Source organism: Thalassophryne amazonica, chromosome 20 (genome assembly GCF_902500255.1).
Source record: "Thalassophryne amazonica chromosome 20, fThaAma1.1, whole genome shotgun sequence".
Classification (NCBI taxonomy): domain Eukaryota; kingdom Metazoa; phylum Chordata; class Actinopteri; order Batrachoidiformes; family Batrachoididae; genus Thalassophryne; species Thalassophryne amazonica.
Window position 1 is genome coordinate 69,686,440 of NC_047122.1, and position 13,116 is coordinate 69,699,555.

Genomic DNA, 13,116 nt, shown 5'->3' on the forward strand with positions numbered 1-13,116 from the left:
TTGATGACAGGTGATGACAGCCCCACGGTGCACCTGGTGGATTCTTCCTGGTTACTGCGCCCTCTAGTGCCTGAAACCTGCCAACAGGCAGGGCGCCCTCTGGTGGTGGGCCAGCAGTACCTCCTCTTCGGCGACCCACACAACACCAATCATGTTATGTGTGAAGGAGCCCTAAGGGCTGCACAAGTCAAGGTTTTTTTTGTTTTGTTTTGTTTTTTGTAATTCAAGTTTTTATTTATTTTTTCAATTTTAACATTTAAACATAACAGACAGCAACCCAAATTATACATTTCCTACTGGGCCCAAGGGAATTAAAGAAAAAGAAAATAAAAAGTAATAATAATAATAAATAAAATTTAAAAAATCTATATAAAATAAAGTTTATGCCATAAGTGTACAATACTCATACAAAGTCCCCCCAGTAGTACTGAGGAAGAGGTACTGCAGGCAAAATTGACACAACCTTGAACAATTCGTGTCCCCTTCATAAAATAAACAATAACCTGCAAAATATAAATATATATATTTATAATAGTTACTGCCTAATAATTCAATTTGGTACAATAGAATTTAATACTCTAACACTACTCAAAAAGGAAAAAGTTTTGCCTCAAGTATCTCCTCCCACACCAACCCCTCTATTTAATCAAAAATACGTCCCCATGATTTAGAATAAATGTCTGAATTGTCATTTAACCTTGCCAATAACTTCTCATATGAAACTACCTTCATTGTGATATCCATCCATCTATCAAAAGTTGGAGGAGAGGGATCCTTCCACACCGTTAAAATTACCCGTGCTGCTGCCATGACTCCTGTCTTCAAGACCACATATTCATATTTTGTAATTCCTGGAATTAATGACTGATCTCCTAGTAAACATAATCTTGGTGACCTGGGTATTGTTTTGCCAATCCACCTTTCCAAATATTCTAAAACCTTTTCCCAAAAGGGGTAAACTTTTCCACATTCCCAAATCATATGCAAGAAGGTTCCAGGGGCTAAGTGACACTTCCAGCATTTGTCATTCACCATAATCCCCATTCTTTTGAGTTTAGATGGTGTGTAGTACCATCTGTGCAAAAGTTTATATTGAGTAAACTGCCCTCTAGTCTCCTTTATATATTTACAAGAATGCAAAAGTATCCTATCCCATTGTTCTTTATATATATTACAACCCAGGTCCCTTTGCCAAACAACTCTGAAATTATCACACATGTCCTTTCTTAACTTAATAAAAACTTTGTAAAATAGAGCTACTTTTTGCACTCCAATAGTTAGTTTACAATACTCCACTACAGGGTTTATTTCGTGAGTAAATTTGCCTTTGATAATGCAGTCTCTCAATTGTAAATACTTCCAAAGATTCCCTCTCCTTTCCAACCTATATTTTTCAATGATTCCCTCAAAAGACATTATCACACCATGTTCATGAAGTTGACCAACTTTAGTAATTCCCTTTTCAATCCATTCTTTCCAATTGACAGTTTTTTTTCCAATTCGTATAGCAGTATTATTCCACAAAGATGCATAATGTTGTCTTAAATGAGATACCTCACTCCAAACATGTTTTGAATATGTGAGGACTGGGTTGTCATGTAATCCCAAACAATTAGTATTTGACTCTTGAGACAAAATGTCCAGAAACGTGAATGGTTCAGCCAGCTCCTGCTCAATCTTGATCCAGCTCATGTCCAAGTCCGTTTTTGTCCAATGTTTTGCCAACCTTGACATTTCAAAAGCCAGATTATAAAGTTTTACATTTGGAAGTGCAAGACCTCCAATTTCTTTTGGGGCACACATCTTTTTATATTTATTCTTGGTCTTTTTTTCTCCCATAAAAAATCTTTTATCATCCTCTCACATTTAACAAATATATCTGGTGGAATTTTCACAGGTAACATCATGGAAACATAATTGAATTGCGGCGCAATTATCATTTTAATCACATTTATTTTCCCCCATAATGTAAGTTTTAATTTCCCCCATTTATCTAAATTTGTTTTTATTTTGAGGAGGAGAGGTTCCATATTTGATTGCATTATTTCTTCTAAATTAGGGTTCAAAAGTAGACCTAAATATTTTATACATAACGGCAACCATCTAGAGTTAAAAGGAGAGACATATCCAGACATGCATGTAGGTGAAAGAGGCATGCATTCCGACTTACTCCAGTTTATTTTATATCGCGATATATTTGAGTAAGAATCAACACATTGAAGTAAAGCTGGTTTAGACAGTACTGGGTCATTTAACACTGCTAAGATGTCGTCCGCATACAGGAACAACTTATGTTCTCTGCCCCCAGCGTCACCCCTTTAGTTCTTGAATCTGCACGTATTTTTAAAGCTAAAGGTTCCAAAAATATTGTGAAAAGTAATGGAGATAAGCTACATCCCTGTCTCATTCCTCTAGAGAGAGAGAAAAAACCTGAAATCAACCCGTTAGTAAGAACTGCGGTTTTTGGATCTGAATATATGGTCTTCACCCAGGTACAAAATGCTGGCCCAAAACCAAACCTAGACAGGACTGCTGTGAGAAAACTCCACTCCACCTGGTCGAAAGCCTTCTCCACATCAAGGGAGAAGGCCGCGACCGGATCCAGGCATGTCCCACTTTTGTGCATTATATGAATAAGTCTCCTCACATTGTCTCCAGAACATCTGTTCTTGATGAAGCCAACCTGATTGCCATCACTGATCGTAGGCAGTATTTTTTCCAGCCGTGATGCCAATATCTTTGTTAGAATTTTACAGTCCACTCCCAGAAGGCTTACTGGACAATAATTTGCTGGGTCAGAGGAATCTCAATCTTTTTTAGGAATTAGAGATATTAGTGCCTCATTAAATGAACCTGGTAGCGACTCCAAATCAAATGCTTCTAAATAAACTTCTTGTAATATTGGGCTCAAAATATATTTCTTGTAATATTCGATCGGATATCCATCCACACCAGATGACCGTCCGTTCTTCATGGATGATATTGCTGCTCTTATTTCTCCTTCTGTTAGAGGCACATCTAACTTTTCCCTTTGATCAGTGGTTAGTTTTGGCAATTCCAAATCTGAAAAAAATGAATTTACCTCCGTTTCATTAACCTTTCCTGTGGATGTATATAGATTCTGATAGAACAATTTGAAAATGTCATTTATTTCCTTTGATGAAGTTATTACTTGGTCATCCTTTTTGATTATTGGTATACTGGAAAGATTATCCTGTTGTTTTAATTGTCTTGCTAATATCTTACCATTTTTTCCCCTCCTTCATAAAATTTAGATCTTAGTCTAAACAATACGTATTCAGCTTTCCTGTTGTATATATCATTTAGTTGAAATTTCTTTTTACAAAGTTCCTTATATTTATCATCTGAAAATTGTTTAGCTAATTTTTTCTCTAATGTATCTCCTCACTAAATAATTTGTCTTGTAATAACATAGTATTGAGCCTCCATCGACCCCTCTTTGATCTATCCACGTTCAGATCTACAAGTAATTCTACTGTAGCGTGATCACTAATAAGAATTGTTCCAATGTCACATCCCACCACCGAGTCGACTAAAACTCTAGATATCAAAAAGAAATCTATTCTTGAATATGTGTTATGACAATGTGAATTAAAGGTATACTCTCTCTCAGATGGGTTAACCAGCCTCCATATGTCCACCAAGCCCATGTCCTCCACTAACAAATGCATTGCCTCTCTGTCCCTGGGTGAAGACCTTCCACCTAATTTGCTTTTATCAATAATACCATCCATAACCTGGTTAAAATCCCCAGCTAAAATTATTTGACCCTCCATGTTACCTATTACACTATTGATTGAATGAAAAAAAATTGGATCCCCTGTGTTAGGAGCATAAATATTACACAAAATGATGCTAATTCCGTTAATTAGGGCTTCTACACAAATGAAACGGCCCACGGTGGCATCCTCTCTGTGTTACTTCCTGAACTGGAAAACTGTCTAATGCCCAGGTTTCACACACAATCTGCCACGCTGGCGTGTCCGTCCTGATCACAGCATGACTGGTTTAATGGGGTCGTAGTGTTGAATACCATGAGGCCATGTATTCTTCACACAGTGTGGTGTGACTCTCATGTTGGTGGAGGTCTCATGGAGGTGTGTGTGTGTGTGTGTGTGTGTGTGTGTGTGTGTGTGTGTGTGTGTGTGTGTGTGTGTGTGTGTGTGTGTGTGTGTGTGTGTGTGTGTGTGTGTGTGTGTGTGTGTGTGTGTGTGTGTGTGTGTGTGTGTGTGTGAGGGGAAGGGGGCCGCTGTATATTCTAACATTCTGGAGTATTTTCTGTTGCAGGTGACTTCTGGAAAATCCTGGGGGGGAAGGCAGAGTACCAGACATCAGAGAGACTGGAGAGGCAGATGATGAACTACCCACCTCGAATGTTTGGATGCTCCAACAAGACTGGCAGATTTGTTGTGAGTATCATTTATCACACTGGAGGGATTATATGTCCCAGCTGGTTTGGGAATATCTCAGGATCGCCCAGGAAGAGTTACAGGACTTGGCTGAGGATAGGGAAGTGTGGGATGAGCTGCGTAGTCTGCTGCCACTACAAAACAGACCTGGATAAGTGGCAGGAAATGAAGAAATGAAGATAATTTCTCAGGTGATGATGTGTCAGCGTGACTTTTCATGTTGATAAAAACCTCCATTTTAAGCTGCTACAAAGCATGTCAGATACTATTGATGACCTCACAGAATGAGTCCTTAAAAAATATTGGAACTATAATTCTTAATTGTGTGGACAGAACTCCAGGATGTTGAAACATTCAAGAACAATATGGAGGAAATCATTTCCACATTATTACAGAAAGTTGCTCGTTTAGGGCAGGTGATGGTCTAGTGGTTACGTGTTGGGATTGAGACCAGAGGATCCTCCCTTCAAACTCCTGCCACATTGGAAAATACCTAAAGCCTTGTTTCCAGCGAGCAGTCTGGGTGAGCACGGAAGGGTTAAGTGTGGTGTTGGCTTGTGTTTCCACCGCCAGCTGTACCCTTTGTGTGGTAGACAGAGCATGCTAAACATCAACATGCACATCACTGAGAGCATGTATGCTGTCACACAGACTTCTTCCCAAGTACAGGACCAACAGACTGAAAACCTCTTTTGTCCCTCAGACCATCAGACTGTACAGGGGGTAGGAGGAGTAACAGGAAGACAGGGGACAGGAAGGGGAGCGACAGTAGTAAACCAGTAGTGATGTGTATTTCTGGTATTTATAGTTGTATTTACATTTTGCAAATAGTTTTTACTTTTACTTTTCATACTCTGTGTGCTGCTATACAATGCTGCTGGAACCTCAATTTCCCTGAGGGATTCTTCCCCAGAGATGAATAAAGTTCTGTCTAATCTAATCGAACCTTGCCCCCTTTACACGGAGTCCACACAGTCACATTTTTAAAATTTCATTTCATTTCATTTTTGCATTGTGGATTGTTAATGGAATTTATTTTTATCATGAGCAGAACGCTGAAGAGACAGCGCATGGCTGTAGTGAACGCTGGTGTGAATAAATAGATCGCTGTGACGCTTTCAAATTTAAAATAAGTTGTTTTTGTTCTCATTGGTGGGACAAAGTGTGGGTGTCCTCGTGTTCAAACTGAGAACCGTACCATCGCAAACATCGATGGACTTCTTTTAAAACACTTCTTTTCTTGTTGTCTTGGTGGACCATTAATGGGATTTATTTTCACCACGAGCAGAATGGTGAGAAGGTGATGCATGGCTGTGGTGAATAAATGGAGCGCTTTGACCATTTTCACTTTTAAAATAAGATATTTTTCTTGTTGGTGGGAGAAAGCAATGGTGTCCTCACATTGAGAAACACACCCGGAACAGACAAACACACATCAACTTCTGTAAAAATGCTGTGTTTATTCAGTAATTTCCATGATAAGGAATTAAGTATTTCCAGATGTAATTTTCCCAAAATTAGGGTGTCTTATGTGGATAACAGTTTTCATCAGGCTGTGATGATGAATCCAACTGAAACAACGGAACACGTAAGCTTCAGACTTTATATTTACTCTGTGTGAACAGTTTCATGCCGTAACATCAGTCAACATGAACACAGAAAAGAAATCATTCAGAGTGTGAGCTACAGATTACATGGAGATGCTCAGGGATGGTTTATTTACCCTGTCACACAGAATAAACTGTAAACGAGTTTGTGCTTGTGTGTGTGTGTGTGTGTGTGTGTGTGTGTGTGTGTGTGTGTGTGTGTGTGTGTGTGTGTGTGTGTGTGTGTGAGGCCACAACACTGTGAGCTCAGGGCAGCACACACACACACACTGGCATTAAAACAGCGAGGTGCACTGCGTGTTTATTGACAAACGCAGGAGGACAATCGGGGGCCTGTTAAGTTCTAATTTCACAATCAAGAAACTAAAAGAAAATAATAATAATAATAATAACAAAAAAAACAAAGAAACATGAATGCAAGCATGACCAAATGTGCCTGCTCTGGTTTCATTTGGGACAATTTATGCAAATTAACTATTTATTCATCTTGCATGTGCCAGACAGGGGCAAGAAATGCAGGATGGGGGGGGGGGGGGGGGGGGGGATCATGGCTAAGATTAGGAGAGGGGTTAGGGTTAGACTAGTCAAATAAAAAACGTGTGACGGAATTGCTACTCAATTCGTGACAGGAGCATGACAGAAAGGCATGAAACTGGGCTGCCCCACTCATGCTGTTAGTCAGGATGAATGTCAGGTGTTGAACCAGGACACCGAGCCATGACTCAGTTAGACACATTTGTGCATCACATGTGGTTTGAACTTTGATGGAATTAACTTGTTCCCTATTGCCAAAAACAAATTTGATCACATTAGGGAAACCGGCTCTCACAGCAAATGGTGCTGTAATGTTGGAATGTGATGTACCTGGATGACATTCAGATGACTGCGTTCCACACCTCTGGCATGGCTTGGCTCAGGGTTGCCTGGCACACTCGTGACCTGGAATGCCCCTGATGCCAGGAAGCCCAGTGTGGTCAGCACCTGTGTGGCACAGACACCCCCTGGATCCTCACTGTATTGCATTTTGGTGCATTTGCACGCTTTGTACATGAGGCCTCAGGAGAACTGGGGAAGGGGAAAGAATCTGTGCATCTTCAGCATATGGGGGGAGCAGAAGGAAAACAATCACTCTTTGACTCTATCACTGACATGCTACTGAGCTGGCTGGGGCTGCCACCCCCAAAGTCATTCACACTGGAGCAGGTTCACTGTGTCATTAGCCTCAGAGGAACCAAACTGAAACAGAGCAGTGCTGGTCTGCTTCTTATAATTCAAAAAGAGAGACTGTCTACCAGGAAAAAAGAAAACAAGACATAATGCACGATGGAGCCAAGATCACATTTCACAGGACCTCTCCGCCGAGATGGTCTGTATCTGATGGGGGTTTCACCCAATCATAAAGCTGTTTGTGGACATCAGCACCTTCCATGGATGCTTACACAACTCCTGCAGGCTCAGGGTCCTGTATGGTGGCAAGATCCATCTTTTCTCAACACCATTGGTGGCTGAAAAATTTACAACAACCTTCCACAAGCACCAGCAGGGCCCCGTGATACTCAGTGTATCAGTGTTACTGATACAGCGAAGACAGATGGCTGCACCTGCATAACATATCCATAGCAGGTGACATCTGGAATATATAACAAATAGTACAAATAAAATGAGTGCAGTCAAAGTTTTTGTGTACACATTTTGCTATTCTAAAGATGTTTATATGGGTCAATTTGAGATGTTTGGCCTGTGATAGACTTCCATCCTGTCCAGTGTGTACCTTGCTTCACACCCTATGCGACAGACTTGAAGATCCGAGTTGTTTTAATAAAATGCAGTTTTGAGAAGTGTACACTGTAATTTGCAATTATAATAATTTCTCAGTCCAATAAAGTCCAAAAGACATTGAGGTGCAAATAAGTGAGGATTATTGTGATGAATGATTATCGCTATAATAAAAAATAGTCTCCAGGTTCAGAATACTTATTTTTTACTAGCGAGTCAGTATAAGCTAACTTGGTCAAGAATCATTCAGTGAATGAAAGTGAAAGTGAAGTGCAACAAGGTGCACAAGTTGGCAGGGTTAGGTCATCCCGACCCGTGGAACTGTCACTTTATGCTACGAGGTGCACAATTCGACAAGAGCGCACATCTTGACAGAACACCGACCCCCATTTCATCATGTCTGTAAATACATACCAGCATGTCATGCAAGTGTGCTCTCCCCCTGCACGCCACATGTGTTGGGGGGGTGCGGGGGAGCACACATACACCACATGTGGGGGGGGGCGCAACACACGCGCACACATGAGGTGGACACGGATGCCACATGAATGTTGCTTTGCAACGCCACACTCGTGGGGGCACTTAGACAAATTTCACATCCAGCTCGACAGTGATCGTCTGCTCAGTATGTTTGTGCTGACAGCGCAAACAGCACCACATTTTCTAAGTGGCCAGCGAGCGGTGTTGGATGTTGGTGTGTGTCACCTGGAATTTGGCTGACACCTGCCACATGGGCTCTCACAAGGCACTCTGTCTTTCAGCCGCTGGTGTGTGTGAATAGATGTAGCGACACGTGTACGAGGCGTTGGAGGCTGCTCTGATTTTTCACGAATGGCATCAATTCCTCCTTCGTGCGCTAGTCGGCTTCAGTTGTGTTATGTGTGAAGAGGCCCTTACTGTGGTCCAATTGTTCATTTTAATTATTTTTGTCATGTAATAACAACCAGGAGCCAATAAAAATAATGGAAAAAAATCAATACACTGTCATTTGACTTACCCTGCTAAAAGACAAAAAAAAAAGCATTGAAAACATTATCTGCTTGGCGGTGGTAAAGTTAATACTCAGCGTATATATTTGTGTAGACTGTAAGACAAACACTTGGGTTTGTACTCGGAGTGGCAGTGGTCTAAAATGCCAGCAGATAAGAAATCAAAAAGCTCGTGCAGACTGTATGGAGGAGGACATCAGGACTCATCAATGTCAATGAAGACTTTTCTCAAAGACTAAGAATCCATCTCAAAACTGTAGAATCCTGGTTTGATCCGACTGTCTTATGTAAAATAAAAGTCTCGGGTTTTGGACCAACCTACCTGTTTCAATGGCCCTGGATTCTCTATGAAAACTTTGCAGAAAACCTTGTCTCTAATGCATTCGTCTAGTTTTAGGCTCTGTGGTATCTTACTGTGCACAGATTGAGGAGGTTCCAGGAGAGTTCACACAGGATGACCTGGCTGAAGATGATGTCATGCTGCTCGATGTTTGGGACCAGGTATGAAGACAACTGAGGTGATAAAGCTCCTGCAGGTGCACCAGCCATTCAACACAAGACACATACTGTTCTGTTACAGGTTTTTGTCTGGATTGGCCAGGATGCCAACGAACTGGAGAGGACAGAATCTGTCAAATCTGGTAGGGTCTGGATTTTAACCTTTTCTATGTCAGGTAAAGAAAAGAAAAACAAGTCCTCAGTAGTCACATACGCAGGACTGGAATGGCCAACAGCTCCACAAGGCCCAGATCAGAAAAATGTGAGATGATATGGTAAATGCAAACTTTAAAAAACTCTTACATTTACTTTGACTTCTATTTGATTGCAAACCATATGAACCCAAAATATTTCATGTTTTGTGGTCAACTTTATATCACTTGTTATAATATAATAATAGAGCCTTTATTGTACATGTACATACATACAACAAAATGTGTCCTTTACATTTAACCATCCTAATTACAGTTAGACACAATCCAACCACTAGGGGCAGTGTGCAGCCACAGTCCGGTGCCCAGAGACCAACCCATTATGTAGAGATGCTGCCTTGCTCAGGGGCAGAGAAAGGAGCAGATCCTACATAAGCAGGTTTTTGATTGTGGGAGGAAACCCACACAGACACGGGGAGAACATGCAAACTCCACACAGAAAGGACGGGAAGTGATTCCACAACCTTCTTGCTATGAGGCACCAGTGCTAACCACTAAGCCACCGTGCCGCCTCACCAGGGACTTTTCATGTGTCAGGTGAATGTGAAAACCACGACACTATATACATCCACTCCTGTGTTTCAGGCCTGCAACACTTTTTTTTTGTACTTCAGAATGGAACAGCAAACAAGTCAGACATTAAACTTGAGGTTAACAAACAAAATTAATGTATATTTGTAAGAATTTTTCTTTGGAAAACTGATGTGTGTAAAACAAGCATGAGTTCCCTGAACTTCTACAGTTTGTTGTGTTGTGTGTTGGGCTGCACTCCTTTGGCCTTGTGAGTATACATCACAGTACACAGTCAAGTTTGGTTGAACTTTGACCTCGGCACACTGATGCTGAGGGTTGGTGCACGTGCTGAACAGTGCGCAGTAACTGCATACTCCACATTGCTCCGTTCCAGCCTCTGGAGCTGTCAAATAAGTCTGATGTCTGAGCACCAGAGGATGAAAATATCTGCAGAATGGAAGAGATGATGAAGCATCTGTGGAATGCTATATAAAGGGAGAAAAGCAGGGGGTCTAAGACGGACCCCTGCGGGACCCCAAATTTCATGTGACTAAAGTTAGATGTAGTGTTATTGTACAGAACACAGTGAGAACGACTGGTCAAGTATAACGTCAACCATGCAAGGGCACTCCCAGTAATCCCAAAGTGATTTTCCAGCCTATCAAGTAGAATATGATGATCCACTGTATCAAATACAGCACTGAGATGAAGTCACTAATAAAATCTGGCATTTGAAACACTTCCTTTCACTGCCACATGAGTTCATTCATTCATTAACACACAGAGGTTAACATTACGTGCCCTCATATTCTGAATGCTTGTCTCCTTTGCAGCAAAACAATACATTGAGACGGACCCGAGTGGGCGGGACAAGCGCACACCTGTGGTCATTGTGAAACAAGGCCACGAACCCCCCTCCTTCACAGGATGGTTCTTCGCTTGGGACCCCTGTCTCTGGGAATCGAGAGGCATGAGACTGGCGACTGTATAGGCTACATGACACATACAAGAGGTCCATGTTCATTTGGTCTGATTTTGATTTGCATGCCTTCCTTTTGCTTCTGTATCTATGAAGAACAGAAACCAGTTCTCAACAAATAACTTCAAAGTTATAATAGACCATGTGTTTTCTTTCACTGTGTCAAAAATTAAACTTATTCCAAAAACTATGAATGTGTTCAGTATAAATGGATCATGCTTGAGAACACAAATATCACAGAATAACTATTTCTGAAGTTCAACCAAAAGGACAGTAAATGTACAGAACCAACAGAATTTAATGGGATAAATGACTGGAGATCAGCAGCAGTTCTGGGCAGCACTATCTGATCTCAGTGGGACTAACCTGGTGGAATAAAGGTTCGATTAACACCAAGGTGTCAAATGTACACAAATGAGGTAGGCAGCATATTATCGGAGCTCCTCGATCATCAAGGAAAACACCAGTTTTTTTTTTTTTTTTGAAAGAGTGTTTCATATTAACAGAAGTTAAAGAGGCATTTACATTATGCCCAAACCAAAACAACAACAACAAAAAAACATTCTTCAGACAAAAGAAAAGGCTCAAACAGCCGAGGACGACACAGCTCGCCAACCTGACACAGACAATATTGTGTGAGCTGAGAGAGTTTTGGCGAGAAAATGCAGAAGCTCTTCGAGAAATACAAGAGGATGTTAAGACAACTAACAGCAGAATTGATGAAGTCGAAACACGAGTTTCAGAGGCAGAGGAAAGAGTGCAGGGGCTGGAGGAGGCCACAAGGGAGCTGCTAAAGCTACACACTAAGCTGGAAGATAAGCTAATGGATCAAGACGGGAGAGCGAGATGGGAGAATATAAGGATCCACAGCATAGCAGAAGGGTCGGAGAGCAATTCAACGTCAATGATAACATTGGTGGAAAATATGTGGAGGGAGAAGCTGGAGCTGCCCCCCGCCAACGACCTGAAGATTGAATGTGCAATGGGAATGAAACCCCTGGCCGGCTCCCCCGAGATCCATAGTCCTCAAATTCTTGGGCAGCAAAACTACGTAAAGCAGAAATTCTGAAGCTGGTATGGCAAAAAAAAAGGGGTTTCAGTACCGGGGAGAAGAGTTTTTGTGGACCATGACTATGTACTGGAGATTCTTAAGAAGCGTTGAGAATACGCAAAGGCTAAAAATGGTACTGTGGGAGAATAATGTACGGTTCCAGACCCCCTTCCCAGCTAGAATGAGGGTGTTCTACGAGGGAGAGACGAGCCTGTACAACTCTGCAGAGGAGGCTGTGAAGGACATGGTGAAGAGAGGTTTGCCTGTGACGATGTATAAACCACCGCCGAGCTGAGCCGACAAAGAGAAAAGCTTGATGAGGCACAAAACCCGGTTCCCAAGAGGAGCAGAGCGGCAGCCAGTGACTCCACCAGAAGGTTTTAAAGAAAGACTGGATGTGTCATGTTTCTGTCCTGTTTGGGTTCCTGTCTTGTTCGTCCCCTTTTCTTTTCCTTCAGTTTAGCCCTTTCTTGACTTTGTTTTCACTTTTTTGCTGCTTATTTTCATTCTTGTCTGTTTCTGATGGTCTTGGTTCTTTATTGTATTCTTGGTTCTTTCATGTATTGCTTTTCTTTCTGTATTCTTGAGTCACTAGTGTCATTCTTGGTTATTTTTTTATTTTATTTGTCATGTATGTATTGGTTTAGCGTTTCACATTCTTTACGTTTTGCTTATTGTTTATCTTCAGTGTTTAGTATCTGATTATGTTCTGTTTATGATTTATTTTTTATGAGTTATTTTGTATGTGTGTCATTGTATTTATTTCTGTACTTTATTCGCTGTCAGTTCTGTTCCAGTTTTGTTTATTGTTATTGATCGCCTAGTTTCCACTTTGATTAGTCACATTATCTCCTAGTTTTTCCCCTTTTGTTTTGCTCACGTTTAAGCACGTCTCATTTTCCTCTGTTATTTTTCCAGCTACTTAGTTCTTTTGATTCGTCTGCGTTGCGTTTTCTTCCTTCACTCTCTTGCACCTGTTCCTCATCTGTCAGCCATGCCCCCCCTTTCCAGATCCTCCGTCCTCACGTGCACCTTGTTTTCCTGTCACCGTCTTCCTTATT

The 13,116-nt window shown here is 41.3% G+C and overlaps 1 protein-coding gene across 1 annotated transcript in view; it reads left to right on the forward strand.

Moving 5' to 3' along the window:
• scin (scinderin) overlaps nt 1-11,198 on the forward strand; it is a 119,791-nt gene extending 108,593 nt beyond the window's left edge. The window contains exons 13-16 of the mRNA XM_034160898.1: nt 4,309-4,430; nt 9,226-9,303; nt 9,383-9,443; nt 10,859-11,198. Coding sequence (XP_034016789.1) covers nt 4,309-4,430; nt 9,226-9,303; nt 9,383-9,443; nt 10,859-11,016 — 419 coding nt within the window. The 3' untranslated portion in view covers nt 11,017-11,198. The remainder of the gene's footprint in view (nt 1-4,308; nt 4,431-9,225; nt 9,304-9,382; nt 9,444-10,858) is intronic.
• Nucleotides 11,199-13,116: the final 1,918 nt, after the last annotated feature.